Source organism: Ciona robusta, chromosome 11 (assembly GCF_009617815.1).
Source record: "Ciona robusta chromosome 11, ASM961781v2".
In the NCBI taxonomy this organism is placed as follows: Eukaryota; Metazoa; Chordata; class Ascidiacea; order Phlebobranchia; family Cionidae; genus Ciona; species Ciona robusta.
Window position 1 is genome coordinate 5,620,709 of NC_143245.1, and position 27,937 is coordinate 5,648,645.

Consider the following 27,937-nt stretch of genomic DNA (forward strand, 5'->3'; position numbering starts at 1 on the left):
GAGAATAAGCAAGTACACACAGGCGCGCGTTTTTGTACACCAGTTCGGGTTCGAACCCTGGTCCCTTTACAGAAATCAATAAAATACGAATTGATTAGAATTTTATTTCGGCGCCATTTTGAATTTTCACAACGCGTTAAAACATACATATAGGTAAAGCGGGAATGGCACCGGTTGACACGGACAGGTAGAAAACTTTACAGGGGAAGCAAGCGAGGTAAAAACGTACGGTTGACATCGATAAAAGCTTGGGAAACGAGAGAATAGAGAAAATCTTTTATATGATTTAAGAAAAACAAAAAAAATAGTTGAGCACGTAGAAAAATATGGTTGAGCACGCATTTTTTCGGATGTGCTATTTTAATCAACAGAAAAAATAATACCTTAATACAAGAGCGAATTTTTGTGAATGACAGTCGCTTAAATCGTACTTAATGCATTTAAAATACACTTTCAATTTATTAAAACCTGTGCACAAAAAGTGCTTAGTGCACAAAAATGGACGATTGTATAAAACGCGTGAAAAAACGACTTTATTCAATATATTTGCTAAAAACAGCGACACAAAAAATAAATATCGACTCTAAGTTCAAAACAATGTTCGCGTAATGCAAAGTAGACCGACTTGCCCGACCGGCGAAGCGTTTATTACGTCACAGTGTACTCTGTTACATCGTAACGGAGAAAAAACAACCCTACAGATAAAAATCTCAACACGCTGAAACGCATCCCCCAAAAAATGCGATTTTTATGATTTGCACCAAAACGTGTGAGGATACATTATCTCTCGTCGGCTGAAAATTCGTCATTGTTAATGACGTCATCTTCGTCTGCCGTCACAATTGCGTTTGTTTTAATAATTCCATTTGCCCCGTTTTGTTTTACTTCGCCACCTGTGATGGATTGTAATTTCTTACTTATTTGTTTCATTTCCGGTCTGTTGCTAGGCGACGCATGGCAGCACTTGTTTATGAGTGACGTAATCCGCTTCGTGCTCTCTAGCGCCGGTAGCGTTGGTGTTTGATTCGATCGAATAGCTAAAATTTTGAAAAGGATTTTATATATTTTACAATTTATCCGTTTTGAAAAATCTCTTTTTTGCTGTAACATAGTAGGGTAGGGAAAGATAGAACACCTTTTTTTTTCTCGTCCAATTTGGAAGTAAACAAAAAACATTCAAAGAATTATAAAACCATATCCTCACGACTCCCATAGACTATCGTTATTTGTTTAAAACACGATCAAGACATTTGATTAATATGTGCTAAAGGTGTCCCATCTTCCCCAACAAATGTAAAAATACGAAAATCACCTTTTAAAAGTGCGTCATTCGACAGATCGCTGTGTGGGAATTCCCCTAGCGTGAAAATCTCCCAACACGTGACACCGAACATAAAAACGTCAGTCTTTGGCGTCGCTGTGCCGTCCAACAGCGCCTCAGGTGACGACCAACGCAGTGGGACCGTTTTCCCATCAAGTTCAACGTATTCGCTGTGAAAGTGACTGTTGTTAAACACCCACTGACGTCATTCGTTACTTTGTGACGTCATTCGTTAAACTAAGTCGTCACACGTTACCCACTGAAGTCATTATTTACTGACCTGGCGTCATTCATTACTTTTTGACGTTATTTGTTACTTTCTGATGTCAATCGTTACTCTCTGACGTCATTCATTATCGTTTAACGTCATTCGTTACTTTCTGACGTTATTCGATACTTTTTGACGTCATTTATTACCCTTTGACGTCATTCATTAACCTTTAACGCCATTCATTCTTATCTGACGTTATTCATTTTATCTGACGTCCTATATTACCCTCTGACGTCATTTATTTTTATCTGACGTTATTCATTTTATCTGACGTCCTATATTACCCTCTGACGTCATTTATTTTTATCTGACGTTATTCGATACTTTCTGACGTCCTGCATTACTTTCAAACACCACAAATCACTTACTTCTCAAAACCTTCACTCGACAAACCCAACATTGAAATCTTGATCAGCAGATGTGAGCTCACAACAATATTACGAGTTGCTACGTCATTATGAAGCAACCCCAGCTTATGTAAATGGTCCAGCCCACTGGCTAACTGGCAACACATATTCATCTGAAAATACAAACAAACGTGTTAATATTTAAATGTTTTATGTTTTGTACTTTGGGGTGAAATGGATACCGTTAGCATGTTAAAGCACATATTTCTGATCATGCTTCTAAGAAATGATAAACGCTCTTTTAGAATTGTGAGGATACGGTTTTACAATTCTGTAAACGAAAACATGGACTAACTTACCACAATCTACTATATATCACTAATTAACCGTTTTGTGTAGATTTCAGCTATTTTTGATTATTTTCTTAATATCAAATTGTGGACATGTTTATGCTTACTTTGTGAGTTTTTGTAAACTTCGGGATTTTTCCTTCTTTTGAAGCTTGGAGACACAGCTTAAGTATTCCCTGGAATACAAAACAACATGAAATAACATTAAAAAAAAACGGTGCGCAAAATTATAATAGGTTAAAATGGTATAACCACAGAAAAAGAACGCCAAAAAATGTTCTAATATTTAGACAAAAAAAAGTATTTATTTTAACATAATAAAATTTACAATAAATAAATGAAAACTGTCTAAAAGGGACCTCAATAAAAAATATTCTGTTTTATATGGAGGTAGCCCTATAGCTTAACAAATTTATTCTATGGGGGATATCCTGTTTATCTTTCAAAACTAAATAGCTTTTTAGCGATTTTGTCTACCAGTAAATCGTTCTGAGGACATACTTTTCTTTAAAATTTAATTTTTAGTTCTTTTCTAACTTTTAAAACTGGCCAATTTTAGCCAGCAAAACTGGAAAAAATATATAAAACATGAAATTTTTAGTGAAAACAAAAGATTCACCCACCCATTCAAGATATTCCGTTATGAGAAGTTCTGGTATATGAGGATTTCCTGATGAACTGATTGCCAAGAGTTTTACAACATGGTCGTGATTCGCTCGGTGTAGCGTGTTTATCTCACGATTAAACTCAGCCCTTAGTTTTGGTACAACACTGGATAAAAATTATTATTGGAAACTATTATAAAAATCAATGCCTAGGACTAGGAGAACAAGCCAATGATTAAGAAAAAATTAGCTTTTTTTCGATTTTCTAATTTTTTTCTCCAAATTCCAACAAAAATTGACTGCATTTTAAATGCACTTCCTTTTTAATTAACTATAGCTCTTATTTGCTAATTTCTCAAAGCTTGTTTTTATAAAGTTGAATAAACAAATGACATTTATTTATGTCATGAACAAGATACAGAGGGGCAAGATAAAACAGGGGGCAAGTTGGAACAAGGGAAAAGATAGAACGAGAGGCAAGGTGGACAACGCTTTTTAATTCAATTTTCCACCCTACTCAAAACACTAAAAATTGTTGTAACACCTTAAATAGCGGGATTCTGAAAACTATCATTGGTAAAATAACACACATTAGGGTAAAGTACCTTGAATTGCTGACAGTATCGAATGACTTCACCATTACTAAAATATCCTCTTCAAGGTCGGGGAAGATACCAGGAGCTTTTGAGAGAAATATTTCACCAAATTTTCCCTTTCCTGTAAAGTAAAGTATAGGATTAATTATATATGTATAGGATGGGACAACTTTAGCACATAATATCCAAATATCCTAATCGTGTTTTAAACAATTAACAACGATCTATGGGAGTCGTGAGGATACGTTTTTATAATTCTTTGAATGTTCTTTGTTTACTACCAAATGGGTCGAGATAACAGAATAAGTAGGTGTCCCATCTCCCCCCACCCTACTATATTACAATAAATCGAGTAATTTAAATAAAATTCATAAAATCCATTCATAAAAAAATCCCACCAATCACAGTAAGAGGTTCCACGTTTTCTGCTGGGTATTGTAAGTAAACTACGTCGTCACTCAAGCGCGACAACTCGTTCATAGATACCCCATTTGCTACTAACTCGTCGTCATGGTTACTACGCATGCGGCCGTCACCATTGCACGTCGAACCTGAAACAAAAGTCGGATTTATGAACGTAACTTTCTTTATCCTCGCGTGACCGGAAAACGACAGTCGTAAAACACAGGTGCGAGGATAAAGTAAGTTACTTTACATTTAATATTATTTCGCTTGTCTTTTCACATAATTAGTATTTTACGGAACATCGTTTCTCTTTTGTACTTTCACAGAATATCGTTCGCCAATAGCGGGCCAAAACCTTATGCTTAACTTAGAAATTTAAGGTATAATACAAAAGATTTAACAATGTCAAAATAACGATGTAATTGTATTTTTAAATTACCGTTAAGCATTTTCATTTCTTCTTCAACATGGCTGCTGTTTTTTCCACTGCTCTTATGTCGCCCTCTGTTGTGTAAAAATATTTTTAGTACAACAGGGTGGGGAAAGATGGTACACCTTTTTTTTTCTCTTTTCTCGTCCCATTTAGTAGTAAACAAAGATTATTCAAAGAATTATAAACCATATCCTCACGATTCACATATACTGTTCTTAATTGTTTAAAACACGATAAAAATATTTAGATATCAGGTGCTAAAGGTGTCCCATCTTACCCCACAGTACTATATTATAATACTTTGGGGTAAGATGGTATATATTTTTTTACACAATATATATATTTTTTGACTAGCCACTAACACAAACTTAAAAAATATTAAACAACACAAATTACGCTTTAAATTTTCAGTTTTTTTTTTTTATTTGAATTTGAGTCTTTTATTTTCAGCTTTAAAATTACCTGCAGTATATAATGAGAGCTACTGTAACCAGAATATAAGCCACCCCGCCACTAACTGACAATGCAATAGTTTGTATCATCTGTGTTGCGTTTGTCTTGTCTTCTGGAACTGTAGGGTCTTCTATAGTACCTGGACCTACACGAAAAATTCGATTTAAAAAAAAAATGTCAAAAAACTTTGAAATAAAGTTTAAAAAGCTGTAAAATATTATTTATTCGAATATTCAAAATCTTGTCTTGGTTTTATTGCTTTAATATTAAAACTAAATAATTTTACTAAATTTCATTGTTTTATTATCTGAATTAACCAGATTTTACAAATTTAACTCATTTTTTTATCTGAATAAACCTATAGGTCCCAATCTTTGGTCTTACAAATATTTCTGTCAAAAAACTTACCCTCTTTAACCACTGTCAATTCCGCTTGTCTTCTCACCCAGAAATCGCAAATCCGATATTCGCAAGTGTATAACCCAGAATCGTCCATGCGTGCCCGAGGGATCACCAGCGACCCGTTGGGAAATACCCTGATGGGGTTTCCCCGGGTAGGAATATCATGACGGCTCATCGTCAAGTGGTGGAACCGCCATTCCATGTCAAACTAAAGGTTAAAAAAAATTAAAAAACTTGAATAAATAAAAAAAGTTTTATAGAACTGATCTAACATAGGAACAAATTTTGATAATTTTTTTTGTAGGGGGGAACTAACAACACTCTTGGTAGATGTATAAACTAGAACGTTTATTAATTTGGTCATTTATTTATGACCTCATTCAACATTTGCTGGTTAATGTGAAGTACGATTGGAATGAAAAAAAATCAGACCGCATTCTGTTTTGACTTATTTTAATAGAATTTAATTATGTTAAACCCAAAATCAACAATGTTTTTAATTCTGACATAATTTAACTTTGACAAAATTGATTCTAAGGCCATTTTTAACTTTTTATAAATTTATTTTAACCACTTACCATTTTTGCCAACCCTGGTCCAACCCCACAGTCGAACACCGCCTTTTCACCCTCGAACAGGGTCAAGTTATTGGGTGGGTGAAGTATTTCCGGGGGCTGCACAACAGTCACCCTCATTTCTTGGGTTAGGGAATTCCCGGAGCTAGTATCAGACGCTGTACATACATAGGTACCAGTGTCTGCTTCGCTGGGTGAATCGAGGACGAGGGTGGAATACCCTGGGGCTGAGGATACGTGGGTGGCTGGGGAATACCCTTGATTAGTACTTGACAATAGATTTTTTTTAAGTTAAAAAAATTTCTAAAAATTTTGTATAGGAACATTTATTTCTTTAGACTGGTTTGAAAGGTTTTTTTTTACTATTTTCGGTGGTTTATTCATTGTTGATTTTTTAAAAGTAATTTAATGACCATAAATCATACAAATTGATCTACAACTTAAAACAGAAAAATGTAAATTTATTTAACTCTATGTAAACCTATACAATATAACATGTAACTCACGTTTTGTGCCGTTTAATTTTGTCCATTGAATCCGGGTAGCTACACTCCCTGTCACACCACACTTGAACTGTTGTTTCACTCCCGTAGTTATGCAAGTGTCGCTTAGCTTATTAACAAACTTAAAACGCTCTGAAACAATAAAAATGACATTCTTAAATTGTAAAGTATTGTTTACATTAAATTTTAACATATATGTAACTTTGTGGGCAACAAGTTTTTTTAGAGGTTTTTATTTTTTAATGTATTACTGACAATTTAGAAAACACATACTCACGAAGATATTTGCTATGAGACAACACAGGTGTTTTGTTTTATACACCCCATGCCTATAAGTTAAACATATGTAACTTTGTGGGTGATTTTTGTTGTTGTTGGATTTGGCTGAGAATTTGGACAACCCATAATGGACCACTGGGTTGGAGTAATTGTCGTTAAGTATCTTGCCCCAAAACACATACGCCCAAAATGGTAGCAACATAGAGCCTCAAACCTGTATCCTCTAGGCTACAGGAAGGCACACCTAACCCCTACATTTTTACAATTTAAAAATAACTTAAAAAATTTTGTAAAGTACATAATAATTGGAAATCTTTTATTTAATTCAGTGTTTACCGTTTACAGTGAGAAGTGCAGTGTTTGAATGGGCTGTTTGCGATGAACCCACAGTGTTGGAAGCACTGCAAGAGTATCTACCATGATCTGATAACTGTACGTCGTGTATAAGAAGTGCTGGGCCTTGTATCATCTGTAAATACAACATGTGTAATTTGCCTGAATTTACTTTTTGGTCACTAACAATACACTTTTTGGTCATTAACAATACAGAATGTTAATTTGATTGTATGCAAAATGTTCATTTGACTGTGTTTAATAAAATAGATATGAATTGAAAAAATATATACAGAGTACATAAGTATTAGTAGTCAGCACACTATATAATATCCATAAGGACTAAAATAGAATGAAAATTGGACCATCTTACCAAAACCTATTATATACTTTGTGAACTTACCACTTTTGGAGGGGATTCAGCGATTGGTATCCCATCTTTATACCAAGCAATGTTCAAGTCAGGTACGCCATGCGCTGGACAATTCCATGACAGATTATATCCTTCGTTAACGTTTTTGTCGGGCAGGGGCGCTATTGAGGGATCAACTGTAAAAAAAAAAGATTTTAAATGTTAATTTTTTTTTTAAGTAAAATTTTTAACAACAGCGTGTTAGTGTTTACTGATTTGGAGCAATTACAGTTATGTTTTTTTACTAAGGGCACGTGTTCACACAATAACAGTAGCAAGCTTCAAATTTTATATAACTTGACCCTATATCCCCTGGTCATATATTATTAAGAGAGAAAAACCGAGTGTTTCCTAAATGACGCTCAGAAGCAGACTCGTTAAAAAGGGTGGAAAAAACAAAACATTGAATTATCTCCTGATCCTATACCCCTGGTCAAATATTATTTAAAGAAACAAAGCAAGTGTTTCCTAGTAACGATCAGGAACAGACTCAGTCATGTAAAAGACAAAACATTGACTTTGTAAAATTCAAAATTCGCTGCGTTTGTCATACGCTCACATAGACATTGTGCATTGCTGCTCTGTGCTTCATCTGCGTGTAACAATTATCATTTTTATCTTACATATACAAATCTTATCGTTTGCCCAACATGAGTTATTAAAACTTAGCCGCATACGATGTAATAACCCAAAAACAACAACAAAAACAACACAAGTATACCATAACCCATTACTATTAATCTACATATAAATCATGTAGCTTAACCCGTACTTAATAAAATACTTAAAAGCAATACAGAAACATCAAATTAGACTAAATATGCACGGTTGGCATTTGTTAGACTGGAAAACGATGGTTAAAAATGAAGCCACGTCAACGTAACTAGTGATATATTGATTGAAAATTACATAATTCTGTTTTGGATTGACATTTTTTAAAAAGGAGACTTGCAATGTGTTATACATAGAATGTTAATACATAGATTTAGTACGTAAATGGAGACGTATTTGTTCCAAATAATTAGTTATGGTTATATGGGATATTTTTGTGTACATTAGAATAGAGAAAGGAATTTTGACTCAACCAATAGGCTATCTATCTATATAAGAGATTTTAATTTATGCGTTAAAATCGTATACTTAAATAATAAATATTCCTTCTTCTGTTGCTACCGGGCATAACCTATTTTTTAAAGACTAATCTTTAAATTTAAAAATGTTATTTTATTGCGGTAAAATACAACATAATTTAAACATTAAAAAAGGATTTTCAAAGTTGGCCATTATTAATGTAAAATGGAAAAACATATAGTACTGGTCGGGCAAAACGAACACTAATAGCACATAAAATTCCATATATCTTGTTAGCACAAATTCTTACCAGCTAATGTTAGAACAAGTGTCATGTTGACGCTGCCAGCCATATTGCTAGCCATGCACGTGTATGTCCCTTCATCCGAAGCACGAGGCTCGTCAATAACAAGAATGTTCGCTGTTCTGAATACATGGCCAGGACCAGCACCTTAAGTATAAAAACATAAACGTAATGTAACTATTAATATTCATTATATAACTTGTATATAATTATTATTTTTTTATTTGAATCAAGTTTGGATAGATTTTTGTCCATTACAATTCTGTAGAAGCTGAATACCAAATACATATTTATTTTTTACATTTTTAATATTGTACTGCATATTATTTAGGTTTTAATATTACAATATTTTTTTCATAAACAATATTGCTGTTAAACTTTAAAAAACTTAATTTCATTTTTAATATTTGACAAATTCAATAATAATAGCAGGTAAAATATTGAATAAACAGTATTAAATGTACAATTAGTGGACTAAATACAGTTCTCAATTTACGAAATATGTAACTCGCAATTTTTGTCCAACACTTTTGCTGTATATTTTGCTGTAGCTTGGATTTACAAGAACCACGGCCTACTAGAGATATCTCTAGTAGGCCGTGCAAGAACTTAGGCATTAGACAGTAACTTACAAAACAATAGGAAGTGAACAAGACATACCTATTTTTCTGCCATTGTGGTACCACTCTAGTTCAGCAGTTGGAGATGCTTCTGGAGGCTGACAGGTGAACTCAAAATTTTCGCCTTCAGTAAAATATTTTTCGATGGTCTGGCGACCAAATTGTTGAATAGCTGTAGAAAAAGTTGGTATGAGTGTGATAATGAATGGCTAAATACTATTCTATATGGAAGAGGTCTGTAAGCGTGGTACACCATTTAATAAAACAATTAATTTAGAATTATAGCAGGTTGGGGTAAAATGATCCATGGTTTGATCCTCTTCTGTTGTCCCCTTTGGTAACAAACAGCTTTTTAATTAAGACACAAAAAGAAAATATGGGATAATATGTGCTAACGGTATCCATCTCACCCAACAGAACTATATATGCAACACTGGATCTCAAATGTGGTTTAATATGTACAAAACAAAGTCCTTTAGAAAAATAGCCATGGCTCTTATGGGCTTCAACAAAAACGCGACTAAAAAATGTTAAAAACCACCCATGGTGTAAATTATACATTGTGGGGTAATAGAATTACATACAAAGGATAACGTTAATATGTTTTAAAAGCAGAATAATCATAGGTAAGCCTGTGTGGTTTATAGAATTACATTACTTTTGTATAGATGGACCCTAATCTACAATAACAGGTTTGTAATTTTGAGACTAGCCTATACAGTAGTAGGTTTTGGGGTTAAGGTTTTGAGAATTATTTTCTTTGAACTGTTAGCTGTCAATCAAAATAGATCTATCATTACTGTATTAAGCAGGATGCTGAATAGGACTGTTGGATATGCGTTTGGGTTAGGAATTGTTCGAATTTGCGACATAATTATGTGAAACTGATATTAAGGTACAAAGGAGGCTATATAGTAGGGTGGGGTAAGATGGTTTATATTTACATTCTTTTTTATCGTCCTATTTGGTAGTAAACAGGGAATAATTGCAAACATATATATAGTAGGATGGGGTAAGATGGAACACCTTTAGCACGTATTATCCAAACATCCTGATTGTGTTTTAAACAATTAACAACGGTATATGGGAGTTGTGAGAATTCGGTTTATAATTCTTTGAATGTTTTTTTGTTTACTATAAAATAGGACGGGAAAATAGAATAAAAAGGTGTCCCATCTTCCCCCGCCCTACTATATACAACCGCACGCTATAGACTCCATAATAGTGTTGTTAATCGGTAAAAAACAGGATTATGGAAAAATGGGATATTATGTTCTGACGGCATGCATCTTTCCGTATAATACCCTACGCCTACGGCCTACGATACATGTGTATAGGTTTGTGAGATAAATGAAAATTTACCTGCTAATTTCAAGGTTGCAGACGCAACAGAATCGTCGGAATTCCCAGCTTTACAGTAATATGTCCCGACCTGCTTTTCGCGTACGTTTCGTAGCAGCATGGTACCGTTCGAGAAGATGCAACGCTTTCTACATTCAGATGATTGTGACCTAAAAAAACAATGTATTTTCAATACATATATTTAAGTGTATCTGATTCTGCATGGTGTAAACAAAGGAGAAGTTTTTATTTTTGGAAGTGTTTGATTAATTGAATAAAGTAAATATTCGAAAAATGCTATTAATTTTAGGAAGCTCCGTTATCCCAAGAGTCAGCCCATTATTTGCTGTTGCGTCATAATGGCGATTGTTTTATAACTTGTACATTACATACGATATAGAAGCCATTGACGCGTCGATTATTTTGTACAGATTAAAGCAGTTAAAATCTCTATTTGGAAGGCAGGAGTTTCGTAGCAAAACGAATGTTTAAAATCATGAATTAAGGAGTTCTAGATATAGCTTCTCGCCAGGCCTTTTATCGGGCAGATTTTTTTAAACACTTTTTCCAGTTATATTCTGGGAAATTCGGTTAAAAAAACGACTGTAAATCGGTCGTTGGGTAATATATTATTATTCAAGCATTTGAAGGCCCATTGGTGAAGCCAGCAAATCAAAAAATCTTAATATAGCAATATTTCGAGCGTAAAGTTTGTTATTTCTTGTTGGGGAGTCTTCCTTTCAGCCCTTTCGCAATGCCATGACGTGACAATAATATGTCTGTGATGTCACAATAAACCCAAAGGGCCGTATAATAGTGTCATAATAAATTGTTTGACAGTCAATGGTAATGGTGAATTGCCTTCAAAGGTCTCTGGAACCGGGTAAAAGAAAAATGATAGACTGAACTAGACTGGAATATGAATTTTTTGGATTTAACGAATACTGTACATTTAGTTTTTGCTGTGGGATTCGCAATTTACCATTTTAAAAAAAAAGGGTAAAATGCTAACAACAAGTTTGGTAGTTTTACACGCTGAAAAATGTTATGACTAAGGCTGTATTTGCACGCCAGTTGACTTTTTATGGGCATTTATAATTGCGAAGTACCTATTTAGTCTGGGGCAATTTTCTCAGTTTTCTATACTTTCTATAATTAAAAACAAATAAACTAATGTCATTTTGCTTGCTACATAGTTACCAGAAGTGTAAAAATAGGCACATGTTAATTGCTAATTACCTATTCAGTCTGGGACTATAACCATATAATTTACCAAACGTGCCAAAACTGGCACATATGCCATATGACGCATTTCTGAAATGTTGTTTACATTCATAACTGGCATAGTGTAGACAAAACATAGATTACGAATGCCACATATTAAGAAGGTGTGGATGGCTGCTTTATCCAAGTTATGTCAAGCAAAGCATCGAATCAGCCCAAAAATGGAATGTTAACCAGATTAGGGGTTATTACCGGGTAGGGTTACACTTAAACGACTAAATTATTATTAACTGCGTGTGCTGCAAAATGCACATTCACTCAGTGATTTGCAGATTGAAGTCTTCAAAAATACTTTCATATCATTTTTATTTCCAGTGTAACTTTTATAAAACTAGTTTAGATTTATAAAAGTCAGTAATTTAAGGTCCAATGTATGTTGTATTTGCACAAATATGTGTAAAAATATCAACACTTCTAGAATACAGTCAATATCAAAACTTAAAACGTATCTAATTTTAACTGCCGGTAAAATGGCTTGTGTTACATAGCAAATCGTTGGTAATTATGTACGCACTGCTGGCAACAGAGGACATTTTCAAGCAGTATTTGCTCTGTTTGGTTAAGGTCTTTGGACTTGATAACAAAACAATAGCTAGCTACGTTTCATGGGACATTGGAATGCAGAAGCACTTTGTAAGGCAATACGAACATTACAGACCAACCGTACACTACCCTTCCGGGGCGAGACCAGGTCAAGGTTTTTGGGTTACCCGGACACGATTTTGTTGGGTGCTTTTTTAATGTGTGTGTATGTACTATTAATACCTAGGTTGGTGGTTCTGTTTAAACTGGATGTGTTTCTTATTGTAAACAACGTATACGGTACAAAGTATTGCTATTCTATGTGGGCGAGGTCATACGGCGAGGCATGCCATGGGAAATGAGATTTAGGCCGGAGTTTGCATTACCCCACAAGTTACTACTAACATGATAACATTTTAAACTATAAACGTCATCCCGGTGACGTAATGTTTGGAACTGAGACAAGAAATAATGAATACCACCCAGTAAAAAAAAACGACCGCCAGGTCTGCTACTATACGTAAATGAAGAAATTTTAGGGGGGCTACTGAAGTTTATAGCTTAAAGAATATTCGTTTAATAGCCTATAAATATAACATGGTACACTGAAACTCCAAAGAAAGTGTTGGAAAAGGAATAAAAAATATCCAATGTGGCTCGGATAAAAGTGGTTTACGGAAATTGCTAAGTGTTGAGTGACATACAGAAAACTGTCAGGGTGTAAAAACTACGCGCTTTGAAAATTCATGAGCTTTCAATCATTGCCGGAAACTGTTATAATTATATATTAAAAACTATAGATGAAGATGGAACGTCTTTTTATTCTATATTCTCGTCCCATTTGACAGTAAACAAAGAACATTCAAAGTAAAACCGTATATATCCTTACAATTCCCGTAGACCGTTGTTAATTGTTTAAAACACGGTAAAGATATGTTCAGATACTATGTGCTAGGTGTCCCGTCTTCCCCAACCCTACTATACCCTTTGATGGTAAGACGTGTGCGTCAATACAAGGGTCGTTCAGGTGTAAGCAAAACAACAACTGCTGACGGCTGACGCGTTTTTTCCGGGCCCAACCACAGGAATTCTTAGCAACAAGGGTGAAGTTGCCAGAGTAGTTTTGTTGGTGCAACAAGTTTCTGGTTTTGCGGGACCAGTAATTGCGAGTTGGAAACAACGTGGTTTCTAAACTGTTTGTAAAACTCACTTTGTTCGTATACGACGAAATATAAGGCGACGATTAATGCAAAATATGCCATTTGGAGTAAACAAAGGTTATTTACAGAAGTATTAGCCGTATCCTCACGACTATAAAATAGCGTTTTAAACTGTTGAAAATACGATCAGGAAATATGGGTTTTAGTTGCTATAACAATATCTCATCTTACCCCACAGACCACAGTACTATATTAGTATAAACGAAGATTCAGCATATATAGGAAAAGTAAATGTAAAACCACAAACCAGATGTTCAAGATAGTATTTCTAGCAAATGGCGTTAAAATACACGGATACGCACACAAAGGTTAAGTGTGACGTACCTCGTTCGGTTGGCGAGGGGTCGTGAACTGCGTACGTCATCATAATACCACGTGATCACGGGTGAGGGGTCAGCCTCCCAGTTGCAGGAAAACGTCACATCCGAGTTCTTTTTTACGGTCTGGCTTTCAGGTCCCTTGATTAGAACTGGTATACGGCGATCTGTGGAAAAAGTTTGTTTTTTTAATATTGGATGTGATATATAGTTATGTAGGGTAAGATGGCAAAAACTTACTATTTCATATTTTATAATCGTGTTTTTAACAATTAACAACAATTAACAACGAGTCGTGAGGAATTCATTATACATTATTCCGTATGCTAATTAGTTTATACCGTGCTCATGCATTAGATCTGTGATCTCTTGTTGTTTAAAACGCGTTCTGGATATTTGGATATTATGTGCCAAAGATATCCCGTCTTCCCCCACCTTTTTACACGATCCAATTACAAAACTAAATCTTCTAATTACTTTAACAAAATGCGATTACCAAGTTGTATGAACTATTGCAAAGTTTAATTTGCGATTACAGACAGACAGATATTTCAAAATTACAACATTCGCGTAAAAACGTGCAGCAGGGAAAGCGAAAAAACAAAAAGCGTAAAATCGTGCAGCAGGTCCATATACACTTTATCCTACACGTTACTGGTTTCCAGTAAATCTAATCTCAGTACAATTTTTCGACTTCGCCGGAGAAGCACTCTGGACATAAGTGTCGTTCGAGTGTGCCTACAAATTGCTAACCGTTATAATTGGCACGTCTTGCCCGCTAAGACGATGGAGGCAAAAACAAGCGAAATATTTGATCGAGAAATGCTCGGTTTTGTGAATTTCTGCGAATAGTGTACAATAATTATGGTTTGGCTTCGATATCCGAAATCGGTGGTACAGTATAGCTGTACTTTTGTCGCTTGTTAAGCGTTTAGTTAGTTTAGAAACGGTTAGGCCTTCCCATAATTGTCACAAATTCATGCTTTAAACTATAATAACCAATAAAACCAGTTATTTCAAGGCCAAGTTTAGTCGTATGCACCCAAAAGATTTTAAACGTGTATTCGAAAAAAAATACGTTTATGTGTTTACAGAGAAATGGTAGCTTTATATCTGTGTAAACAGTGATGCCAGACGTACAAAATTAGAAAAAGACATTTCTGTGTAAACAGTAATGCCAGACACACAGAACAAACACCAAAAAGACAAATAAAGACGATATGAATAGGATGTTTACCCTACTTGTAACGAAACTGCTCGTTTTACGGTGGTCCAGTCGTCTAGACGCGGTAACATTACCCGAAATTGCAACGTTCGGATGATTGTCCGTTTTTTACGTCATAAGAAGATAATTTTGTAGGGTGTTTTATGTTTGGTTTTGACATTTGAAACGAAAATGACGTCAAAATTGTTTTGCTGTGCATGCAAGATGCATACTACTGTGGAGGTTATTGTAAAATATAAATAGTGAGATGAATGGGCATCTAATCTATCATGCGCGCTGCCACTTTCGTTTTCTATGGGTATCCAAATACACGGTGATAGGTAACTGTAAACTAGGTAGTCGTTTGGTTTTTCGAAGTGAGCGAAATGAACCATGAACCTCAATGCTACAAAGTCCTTTGAAATCGAAACATTTTTACCATAGTAGTGAAAGGGGTAATGGGGCGTATGCGTCCTAAACGTGCTAACGCAATCCGAGATTGCTAATTGCGTACAGTACAATAATGGCAGTGGTTCGAGAAAATACGTTGTGGGTAACTTGAGCTTTTACGCTAAAGTTTAGACTTTAGTTTAAGACAGTTTCGCCCCAAATTAGTCTCGAAATGATGTGCCAATTTTGGGTTGAGCGAAAAGGGCCTTTGCTGTAATGAAATTAAACTGCCGAAATACATTCTTCTGTGTAGTTATAACTGACAGTAGCAACACACGTTACAGATACGGTACCGAGATAACGATTTTTGGCGGCTAGGGCAGTGAACAGTTTACCGCTTCATGCAGAAACATTTTTAAACCACAAAAATCGGAGATTGAAAGGACAAAGTGGCCGTGACGCTTCATTGCCGAGCAATGAATTTGTACATGGGTGCTGACTGCATGAAGTACAATGCTTGTGAGTGATTGACCATTCGTCGTATGAAAGGCCCTTATTGAGCGTACATTAGCCGGAACCAGCACTTACTGAATAATGGTTGCACCGTCACGCTTTGCTGAATTTGAAATCACACAAGAACAGCAGAAAATACTTAAAAGCACGACCGGTTGTGTGGTTGTTAACAGGTAAATGAAGGAAACGTCTGCTGGTCAAGAAACCATGAAAAAAGTTGGGTGTAAATGCGAATTGCAATTATAAAATATGACTTTGTTTGGAAAACTGAATAATCTTTTTGCCCTGGGTTAAAAAATACATCATTTTCTTGCTCTAGATAAACTGGTCCAGCTAAACACACAATCTGCTACAAATTTAAATCCCTCATCCAAGCGCCGAACCGAAATCTGTTTCGACAGCAGACAAAACGTCTGTTTTGAGTGATAGCCACTTCAGCAGATGGCGGGGTGTGAATACTGTCGATTGATCGCTTTCCCACACGGGAAACTGTATAGATTACCGCCAGGCGGCCCAGCTAGGATCCCACGCCGAAGCAATATCCTATTTCTACTCTATGGGAGTTAAAACGGCCTGCGCGACCTACTGGCCGGCGTGGTTTCGCGTGCTTGGACGATTTTGGTGTCGACTCCGCTGGGGACCGCCGGCAAGAGAAACTTAACTCACAGGTTAAGTTTGGTAGAGCTTAATTACAAACCACCAAGTTAGCTGAAAGAGCAGCACTCGAAACACAGCCTAGACAAATTGTGTAGGAAATTGTACCTTTGACAGTTTGCACCGAGGGGGTGGCCTGAAAACTGGTTAAATTGCACCAATGCTCACCGTTTTAAAATAAAAATTCATTTTTTATCTGGATTCGTTTGCGACAAAACGAAATTCCGAAATAACAAATAAATTTATATAAAACAACACAAAACTTTGATATCCACGACCGCATTTGCCAAAAGTATATTTAATTTTCTCTTTTACTATACCTATATTATATTGATTCTATTTACTGAGTAAAATTTCAAAATTAAAAAACGCATGAATATGTAAACCAAAGTAAATAGTAAATCTAACTTTATATGGTGGCGTTTATCTTGGTACAAAGTCTGAAAACTGAAAATCGTAAATATTATGCGAGTACTACTGTTGTGGATAAATGGGGTAAGAAATCTAGACCGTAATCCAATTCAAAATAAGTGGCAGACCAGCAGTCAAGTTTTAGGCAAATATAAAAAGCTAAAGCGATATTTGTTTGTATTAGGCTATATAGTAAGTTGGGGTTAGATGGATACCGTTAGCACATAATACATCGTAAGCAATTAACAGCGCCTTTTTAATGCCGTGAGTGTTTATATAGTAGGGTGGGGGAAGATGGGACACCTTTAATACATAATATCCATTATCCAAATAGCTTGGTCGTGTTTTAAACAATTAACAACGGTCTGTGGAAGTCGTGAGGAAACGGTTTTATAATTCATTGAATGTCCTTTGTTTACAACCAAATGGAAAGAGAAAACTAAACGAAAAGGTGTCCCATCTTCCCCCACCCTGCTATACAACTCTGTGAATATTATTGGTTAAAATCAAATCGGACGATAAAGGAGAATGAAATGAACTATTTTACCCAATCTACTATATAGTAGGGTGGGGAAAGACAGGACACCTTTAGCAAATAATTTCCAAAGATCCTGATCGTGTTTTAAACAATTAACAACGGTCTATGGGAGTAGTGGGGATACGGTTTAAAAATCTTTAAATGTCATTTGTTTACTACCAAATGGGACGAAAAAAAAGAATAAAAAGATGTCCCTTCTTCCCCACCATACTATATTAACATTTGTAAAAACCTGAGCCGGTTTTAGGCAACGAAGCAAAGTTTTCTGTTGTGTTTACAAGACAGAGAACACAGGTGTTCTATCGGTGGTTCCGTTTAGGTTGTGCTATGTAAACAATACAACACAAGCTAATGTAATCATGCGTGTGGTCACAGCCTTTTCTTGAGTCTTTTGAACGGAATGTTATCTAAAGCGCTATCATTTGGTTTGTACAATACAATCTCTAAAGATCTTGTCCAAAAGGAAACCAATTGACAGTAGTGAAAGTACAACTCAACAGTGTGAACCTAACTCCCAGCTGTTTAAACAGTTTCTTTAACTTTTTCTGCAGGCGTTGAAACATAACACGGAAGCTAGAAAATGAAATCTGGAAGGGTTTAGTCACATTACGAAGTAATCTCAAAAACTATCTGAGCGGAACCTGTTTTTTGTCGCTTTACGGTTCGAGAGATATTTATGTAAATCCGGAACGATCAAAAATTTATTGGACCGTGTACAATTTATCATGTTTGGTTTGGGTGCTTATCGGTTTAAGGGGTAACTGGACGTCGTTACACGACCAAATAAAAACAACATATTAACTCGATAAGTGAACACGGTGTTTGGGTTAGGTTTCAGTGATTGGAAAAACATGCGGAAATTAGAGAAATCACAATAAAAACAGCTGTTCCGTGCTTTAAGTGCTTAAAAAATATTTTTACATATAGCCTATTAGGGTGGGGGGGAGATAGGGCACTTTTTTATTATATTTTCTCGCCCCATTTGGTAAAAACAAAAAACATTCAAAAAATTAAATAACTATATCCTAACGACTCCCATAGACCGTTGTTCTTTGTTTAAAAAAAAACGATCAAAATACTTGGTTATAATGTGCTATAAAGGTCGTCCGTCCTACTATAAGACTTGTGTTATTTACATACTCGTATATTTATATACAGTGTAAAAACAATTCAGTAAACATTTTTACACGCCGTATATTATAACCGTTCAAAATATAATGCAATAAAAACTGTTTACTTTATTAATAAACAAATACAGAACAACACAAGCCAAACGTTTCCCGTTCTAAGGTTAAATGGAGGCACCCGGTACAGTTTGTAATTTGATATTTGCTTCTAAGGGGCGAGGCAAAATTGTGGAGGGTTTACGTGTAGTACTGTACTATGTGTTTGTCTACCGGTTTATTGTGTCGTCACAGACGGGATTAGGCCGCGTGGCAGTGTCGAGCACAGAATGCTAACCGTTGAGCAGACGAAATTGGATTACAATATTGTGTCCTCATTTAGGGAATAAAAAGGATTCGTTTTTCGACATATTTGTGAAAAAACTAAATTAATGTTTTCTTAACGTTTTTTTGACTTTAGCGGATAAAATATGTGACATTACGACTCAATATTGTATGATGGGTAGGGTGGGATAAGACGGGACACCTTTAGCACTTAAAATCTAAATATCCTGATCGGGTTTTAAACGATTAACAACGGTCTACTATAAGAGTCCTGAGGTGTCCCATCTTCCCCCACCCTACTACTAAACAAAACAGTTAAAACATTGATTTCGGTAGTTAAACAAAATAAACAAAATGCCCAGAAATAGTATTAATTTCATTTTCATGTAAGATAAGGCGTACCAGTGCGGAAAGAAGATACCAAATTAAGGTTAAGGAACTGTTGGGCGTTTGAACATAGGTGATTGCTACCAGGATATGGAACAAGGGCATAACAAGCTAGGTACACTCAGGTCTCCGCCTGCCTTTAATTGAACTGATGTCGCCGAGCTGTTTACTAAGACTGCTAATCTACAACATCAAACATCTTACCCAGTGTTGCCAGATTAAAATTTAAAAAAATAATCTGGAAACACTAATTTGAAAAAAACTGAAATAGCGACGAAAGCATTATTTTTTTAATTGTAAAAATGTCCGGAAACACTGTCGGTAAATAGAGTTCATTGCGAGTCCATGATTATGACGCGACAGGGAGCCGTTATGACGTCACAAACGAAATAGTGACTCAGAAACGCAGAGCGATGAAACGCGTTTCGCCTCTGTGGAATTTAATTTCAAAACCCGCGCGAGGTATAACTGCGTGTCAACGGAACAAACTAATTAGGTTAAAATAACTAGTCAGAACATGTACGCGTGAATGAGAATGAAAATAATAAAATACATCGCAAAATAGGTCATTTATTTTCTGATTTTCTATTCTGTATGGGTGAGGTCCCATGGCGAGGCACGTTAGGGGACATGGGATTTAGGCAGAGTTAGCCCATTACCCTAACATTCTGGTTCTAGAATTTATATATAGTAGGGTGGGGGGAGATGGGACACTTTTAGCACATAATATCCAAATATCCTGATCGTGTTTAAACAATTACCAACGGTCTATGGAATTCGTAAGGATATAGTTTTATAATTCTTCGAAAGTTCTTTGTTTACTACTACATGAGACGATAAAATAGAGTTAAAAGATGTCCCATCTTCCCCCACCTTACTGTATTCAACAAGAAAATGGTATCAATAAATCCGTTAAAAATACACACAAGAGAAAAAAAACACGCCAAAAATCCGAGCAAATTATATAAACAAAATCGTTTTAAACACTTTTTTTTTGAAAAGAGTTTTTTTTGTTTCAGTTCAAATATTGTTTCGACTTACCGATTACACGCAAAGGAAAACCCTGTCCTTTTGGTGTGCATCTTTTTCCTTGTGGATGTGACAGAGCACAACAAGTATATAGGCCGTCGTTGGCTCTTAGAACTGCTGACGTAATGATGAGTCGACGGTTTCTTATTTCCACACCGGTTAATTTGTTACCGAGCACGGTCCCGTTCACCGACCATGTGTAGTTGGCAGGCCTAGAAACGAACCGAAGTGAGAATGGTTACTTTAAGATCATAAAAATGACAGAAGATCTCTTTTAAAACAATTTTACACAGTTTTTAGGCAGTTTTAAGAAGTTTTAGGCAGTTTAGACAGTTTTTGGACAAGTTAACAAATTTCACGACCGTTTTCGTTTAATATATAGACGTTTAACTTTGAAATCAAGCTAGTAATCTATTCGTATGAGTGAGGTCCTACACGACAGGCGCACCGGGAACATGGGATTTAGTTATTTCCTGATCGTGTTAACAACGCTATTTTTGAGTCGTGTGGATACGGTTATATAATTCTTGAAATAATCCTTGTCCTTTACCAATTTGAACGAGAAAATAGATTAAAACGTGTCCCATTTTGCCCCAACCCACTGTATCAGCAGCATTATATGAACTAAAATAAATGGGAATTAAAAATGCAACTGCACAAACTATAGCCCTATCTAACCGTCCGGCGGAGATAGTCCACTTCAAAGAAGCAATTGTCCTTAAATTCTAAAAGCTATCGCAGTGCTCAGAAACGCCAATCAAAATGCGGTCTCCGGCCCAGGGACCATCGTAGACGTAATCAGCTCAGAGAATACCGAGCCGCGTTCGGTGTCAGTTTTCATGCCGTGGCCAAATAACAGCTAAGCTGTTAGCTCATATTAAACTGCATTTTATTGAACCGCCGGCGTTGGAAAACAGTCACGTTAACGGTTTATTCCTGCTGAAGATATGGACATTTATCGCGTTGTTTGGTATTGGTCAAAAACGACATTCGACGTTTAGAACGCATTTATAGTTTTGTACTTATAAGGCAAAATAAGGGTTTTACATATGATTTGTAACGCTTTATCCATTGGTTTGTACTTCTGTTTGGGTAATCTTTCCTTATATATATACTACTCCGACTCTGGTAACAGCGTGAAAAAACAAAAAATAAAGTTATATATGTTGAGTAATATAGGGAGACATTTTTTCTTTTTTTCTTGTCCGATTTGGTAGTAAACCAAGATTAATAACAGAATTATATACTGTAGCGACGCGGCTCTATAAGAGTGTGGTTAATTGTTCAAAACACAATCATAAAATATAGGAATCTCTTAAAAAATATTATATAAATATATTTATAAAATATTTTAAATTTTTACTTTGGGTTGCCGTCAATATTGCATTTTAGCATAACTTTCGTGTTGTTTAGGATTTCGGTTTTCAGTTGTGGCACACGCAGTTCTACAGAGCCGGCCTCGATCCCTGAAAAAAAAGGCAAATTTAGCGAAATCTTGAAGTGTTTGTGGTAACAACACAGCTGTCTTGAAAACTTCATTCACGGTCGACAAGCTACGATTGAAGCGCGGTTAATTAGCTAGGTGCGAATTTTTAAAGCTGCGCCAAAGTAGCTTTGAATTTTCGTCCCGCGCGAATCAAATCCAAATACGGCTGGGAAATAGCGCAGAATTACTAAGAAATTTCCTATAAGTGATCTATATGACGGATTTTCACTATACGGGTGGTATAATTGGAAGTTAAAGATTGAGTTTTAGATAAAATTCCGTTTATAATAAAAGCGATGTTTTCGTAATTACCGATTCAAAGATAAAATCAATTTTAGAAGGTCAAGTATGCAAAATTTCTTTAAGTTTTACTAATTTACAATAACATATAAACGATTTTTGTACCAATTTCTGCATAATTAAAAAAAAAACGTTTATTTTCCAGAAACAGATCCAAATAGTTTAAAGTGTTCTGTTACCACAAAAAAAAAACGAAAATTAGTAAACAAATACAAATAGTATTAACAAAAAATATATAACCGTATCCTCACTACTCTAAAATGGCTTTGTTAGCTGTTAAAAACACGATAATAAAACATGGGATATTATGTCCATACGGTATCCATCTTACACCACAGTACTATATAGACTATATAGTAACAACGTTAAATTGAAAAAAAAAACAATTAGGACACACGATTAAGTAGAGTGATCGAGCATCGAGATGACTTCGTAATTCCTGTGGCTGTCGCCCCATTGACTTATTTTGGAAGCAAAAGGGATATGGATAATTTAAGATAACTAGGGGTGGGGTGTGGGTTCGTGGTTGTTTGGGGTAAATATAGTTGGACAGGGTGAACGATTACTGTGGGTAGCGGGTGAAAAACAAAGTATAAGGCGCAGGTATGAAGCTCGGTTAGTTTCTGCTCTCAGGGGTACTGGGAATAGTATCAAACACACGTGACTGCGGGGATAGGTATACCGCCAGTTTATAAGAACCTAATTGCATAAAACGACCACGCCGCGACGTGCTTATATATAGGACATGGTACAGAATCATGCAGCCCACTTTAAAGCAAAGGCTCATAGGTCTCGGCGTCGGGATTTGGATTTAATTCACGGTCGTCTGTTTTTGGCACTGAAGCTGTCGTTGTACCAACATCAAAGCCACGCTTGGTCCTTTAGATAATCGCATCAACGCAATGCGAGTGTATGTGCATTCTGATAGACAGCTAGCAAACGCATCAACGTAAAACTTAACACCGGTAGCTTTGACCACGAACTGTCGATCTATTGCGAAAACGGGAGGGAAAAAACATTTTGGTTAGGGAAAAACGCAAATATTTGTGTAACCATTTTAGGGTGTGTAAACAGTAACGTAAATGACGTGTATTTAGAAGGGTTGTTGCTTTTTTATAAACAGCTTTCATTTGCTGGAAATAAATAATTCTCTGACGTGAAACGAACTATTTTAAAACCTTACATAAAGCATCTCAATTTTATAGTTGAATGCGTAAGATTAGGGCAAGTTAGATTTACTAAAATTAGGACTTTCATATACCCCGCTTTGCCAACTTTTCTCAGAGAGATTTTAGAATGTCTGTATTCTAGTAAGTTTGCTGTCGAGACTGCTGTTACACAGTCTGTTACTGTGCACGTAACAGCAGGACCGCAGCAGAAATGTAATGTTTGACAAAACTGAACTTTGTAGTTGTGCATACAACAACAAGTCTGTAATCACGTTTTCCAGATTGCATTAATTAGCACGTCTGACGAGCTATTTAAATGTAAAGGCACGGAAAATGATAATCAATTTTCACACCTGGCTATTTATTACAGTACAGTCAAGTGTTTGAAAGCTTTTCAAGTGCGAAAGGTGCTTGGGTACACATGCGACTTTAGGGCATGGGCTTCATGAACAGTGCTATCTCAGATGTTGTTTACCGCTTTAGTTTCCACACCGTAATCCTGTGCACTGATCGTAATCAAACACCCAGCAGCATACAGCGAATGCTTTTTCGTTGTAAGTCGATTAAGCTATCACGATAACCTCAACTTGACATTGCACGAGAGGCAGAAAAGTACGGTCCTAAATTTTGCAAGGCGGGTTCTATTTTCCCAATAACCAATTACTTGTCGCTGAAAATGCCAAACAGTTTTAGCTCATAGACCTTATCTGTCTAAGCGGGCGTGCGGGTTTGGAAAACACACAAACCGGTTACTTCGTCGACAGGATGTATTTTCGGCTTTTCGTATTTTCGCAATCTAGGCAATTTCGTTGTCAATTTGTGTTCTAGAACTTAAACTTCACGAAGCAGTTGTGGTGAAACCACTTCATTTAAAATTTAGAAGCGTTGTTCATGTGTAAACTTTAAATAAATAACTGAAACTAGATACCAGTATGGCCGACCGCGTTTTCATAAACCACATTAGAGGAAACCTATCCATAAATTAGACTGTCTAAACTGTAATGTTTGCTCTTTTGACTTGAGCGTAGTCATCTATTTTACACTCTACACAAACTTAAAATTAGATATAGTAGGGTGGGAGAAGACGGGACACATTTAGCAAATAATCTCCAAACATTCTTGTTCCGTTTTAAACAATTACCAACTGTCTATAGAAGTTGTGAGGATACAGTTTTATATTTCCTTGAACGTTCTTTGTTTACTACCAAACTGGAAGAGAAAACAGAATGAAAAGGCCTTCCATCTTCCCCCACCCTACTATACATTCTCTTTAGGAATACAAAACAATAACTTACCGTCGCGGTAAAATACGACCTTGTATATTTAGAAACGAATGTATGACCTTGCTGCTGCGTATAATGTATCCTTACTGGCGTGTGTAAAATATTACTCGAGCTATTCGTTTGTACAGTACGAAGTACAAGCTTTGCGAGTACAATAAGCTAACGAACACAGTATTGCTTGACGACTGTACACACGACGACCGTTTGTCTTCAACGAATTTACCGCAAACTATTGGATCGGATACGAGTTTTAACGCAGAGTTAAATCAATGTTAAAAAACATCTGTCAACACGAAAATATGGCTTTAAAAACGGGTTATAGGTATAGGTCAGTCTGCGTCGCAGAGACAGTATACATTTTTACAAATATTCTAAATTTCAACAATAATTTTTTCTACAAAAACGCTAAATCTTTTAGCGCTGAGGAAATAAACTAAATCTGATTTATTTCTGAGGACCTCTTTTCTATGGCGCCAGCGCTTTGGGCCATACTTGTGAGGGCACTGACTCAAAAGATAAGAGGGGTGGAACAGATTTAGCTGTCTTAGTTTGGTCTCCTGGTCTTGCTGATTGCTTTGTGCTTACCTAAGTTGCATAACTAACTAACGAATGTAAAGTCTGAAAAGCAAAATGACAATTTAAAAATTCATTTTCAAAAACTAGCTTTACAATTACTTCAAATTCCAGTTATACAATTGCTAAAACTCTTTTTCTTTTTGTAAACTATTCAAAAACTGTAAATACTAAATACCTTCAACTTTGTACAAATTTTGCTGCTGATTAAGCTGTTATTTGATAAGTACTTGAGCAGTGATACCAATATTTAATTGCTTCCCCAAACAGCTTAAGTACTTCCTGTTATTTCAAATAAAGAAGATACAATCAAGTGTCACAGGAAAACTTAAACTGTTTATGAATACCTTAACCTTACACAACTGATCAAAAACTGTGAAAGTTGACTTATTTGTTGTGCCTATCATCACTTTTTATCCTTGATAAGGTTAAGGTCTTCGTTTTTACCTTACGCTCTTTGTCAACCTTGCAAACTAATTTCATAGCACCTTGAGTGTAAAATAACTCACTAAATTAGTGAATGCTTTGTCTGTGGCACAAAAAAAACTGAAAAATTTACATTAAATAGTACTGTATGTACACTGAACCCAGAATGCATTTATATATTATATATTTATATTGGTCCATATCAAATCAACAAAATTGAAACACGTTTTGCAGAACACAACACATACCAGCAATTAAATGTTTAAGCATTTTTCAAACAAAAACTAAAAAAGCACGAAATTTTTAAATATATATATATATATATATATATATATATATATACACATATATTATAACCTCTAATTTTCAAAAAGGATCAGTCTACTTACATTTTATGTTAAACTGAGCAGGATCTGATATTTCCTCATGAAGTGAGTTATTCTTATTTGTTGCAACACACTGAAACTTTCCACTGTCCTCCTCTTTATTTATTGGACGGAAATATAAGTTGTTACCATTTTGGTATCTGCGTAATAGAATGAATGAAAAAACGACAGTCGTTATAACACAGGTGTATGAGGTGTTCATACACTCGTGCCAGCTTACGAGTTACCATGTATGTTACTTATGAGTGATTAATTTTGGGGGGTGATGGGTGAATACAATCATAAATAATTTTGATAATCCAAGCTACTTAATAAAGAATAAAATGTTAGTCTAAGTTGTTAAAAATAATTAATAGGCTAACCATTGCATAAATCACAGGCCCATAGCATGTAACGGCCGCAGACCGTGCAGTCATAGAATAGAAATATAGTTAAAAGAAATTAAGCATAATAGGCTATATTAGAAATGTAGCAGTTTATGTTTAAAATCTGTTTTAGTTTAATATTGAATTTAAAAAAATAGCATATTAATTTACAATTTGATTGACCCAGAAAAAATAGCCCAAATCAAAGATTAGAAGCAAATTTATATTGGTAACCTTCTGTCATTGTTGATAATGGCAGCTGCATTCATTATCCATGATATTCTGTAATTGCTAGCTTCAGGACCCAGTATTCCACACCTTAGGACTGCATTTCTATCATTAGTTGCATCCTGTGACCGCGGACGAGGCTTGAATTGGAAAGTGTTGCACCCAGAAAGTATAAAAACTGCACGAAATAAAAAGATGCTGTATTTTTTAAAGAATGGGTAGTGTAATGTAATAAAGAATGGCTATCAATGAAAAAGTGGTGTCCCCAATGGTATAAAAAACTGCATGTAATAAAAAGAATAAAATATGTTAAAAATTTTTCGAGAATAACTAGTGTAATGTATTAAAGAATGGTTATTAATGAAACAGTGTGGCACCCAGAAAGAATGAAAACTAAAAATAATAAAAAATGCTTTAATTTTTAGTATTGTACTTTGTTAAAGCATGAATGGTTCTAAATAAAAGAAAAATGAAGACTTTTCATTTTTTACAGCTTTGCAAAATTACCGCAGTGTAAACATCAATGTTTTTGTACAGACAGAGTAAACTTTATGTCTACAAATTATTTGCATAGTAAAAATAGCAACAACGCATAAGTGCATGAAAACATATTGTATTAAAAAACTATAAAAACAATGTAAATTACCAAGTAGAAAACATAAAGCAATGATTTCCTTTTCCAGCATTTTGGAAGTAAGTATTAACTATCCATATACAAGTCAACTTTTTCTTTGCAAAAATAAAATATCTTCTTGGTAGAATTATAACACCAACTTGAAATAAATCGAGAAAAAATAATTTTAAATTATAAAACCTGTGACTTCATCTAAAAAAAGGTTTTTTTTTAGCTGCTGAAATTATTAGTCAAGTTACTGAAGTTAGTAGAATATACTACAAACCAGTGTTATAAAATCGTTCACTTCGTAAAGAGTAGAAGTCTAAAAAGTCTCTAAAAATTTGTCTATACAAACTACTCTATATTAGTTTATAGTCATTCTAGTTGTCATACCATTTTAACCAAAGAGATTAAAACCATTTTTTATTTTTTTTTGCCTTATTTTACTGTAGCAAAATAACACTCAAAATTAAAAACATAATCACAATAGCGCAAATATAACACAGAACTTGGCGCACATGTAGACGTACTTCGACCGTAATTTAATTTACATTAAGTATAGAACGT

At 35.2% G+C, this 27,937-nt stretch overlaps 1 protein-coding gene across 1 annotated transcript; it reads right to left on the reverse strand.

Annotated features, from left to right (window-relative positions):
- Positions 1–84: 84 nt before the first annotated feature.
- Positions 85–27,599, reverse strand: LOC149728711 (inactive tyrosine-protein kinase 7-like). Its single transcript, XM_089888280.1, has 23 exons — positions 27,401–27,599; positions 26,761–26,932; positions 26,165–26,301; positions 21,902–22,004; positions 20,551–20,750; positions 13,972–14,131; positions 10,643–10,791; positions 9,321–9,452; positions 8,667–8,807; positions 7,277–7,422; positions 6,877–7,009; positions 6,265–6,393; positions 5,762–6,003; positions 5,190–5,391; positions 4,791–4,926; positions 4,335–4,399; positions 3,889–4,041; positions 3,500–3,611; positions 2,913–3,060; positions 2,397–2,465; positions 1,961–2,112; positions 1,313–1,491; positions 85–1,037 (listed from the first exon to the last, which is right to left on the reverse strand). Exons 1-23 carry the CDS (start codon positions 27,438–27,440, stop codon positions 781–783), a joined length of 3,357 nt encoding a protein of 1,118 aa, XP_089744406.1. The 5' UTR covers positions 27,441–27,599; the 3' UTR covers positions 85–780.
- Positions 27,600–27,937: the final 338 nt, after the last annotated feature.

What these genes read in the sequence shown, in the direction of transcription:
- LOC149728711 (XM_089888280.1), bottom strand. Translation starts at nt 27,440, where the DNA reads ATGCTGGAAAAGGAAATCATTGCTTTATGTTTTCTACTTG. An exon ending in CCCCTCGCCAACCGAACGAG is followed by an intron (nt 10,792 to 13,971) that starts GTACGTCACACT and finishes TTGTTTTTTTAG; the next exon opens with GTCACAATCATCTGAATGTA. An exon ending in TCGAGTGAAGGTTTTGAGAA is followed by an intron (nt 1,492 to 1,960) that starts GTAAGTGATTTG and finishes TCACTTTCACAG; the next exon opens with CGAATACGTTGAACTTGATG.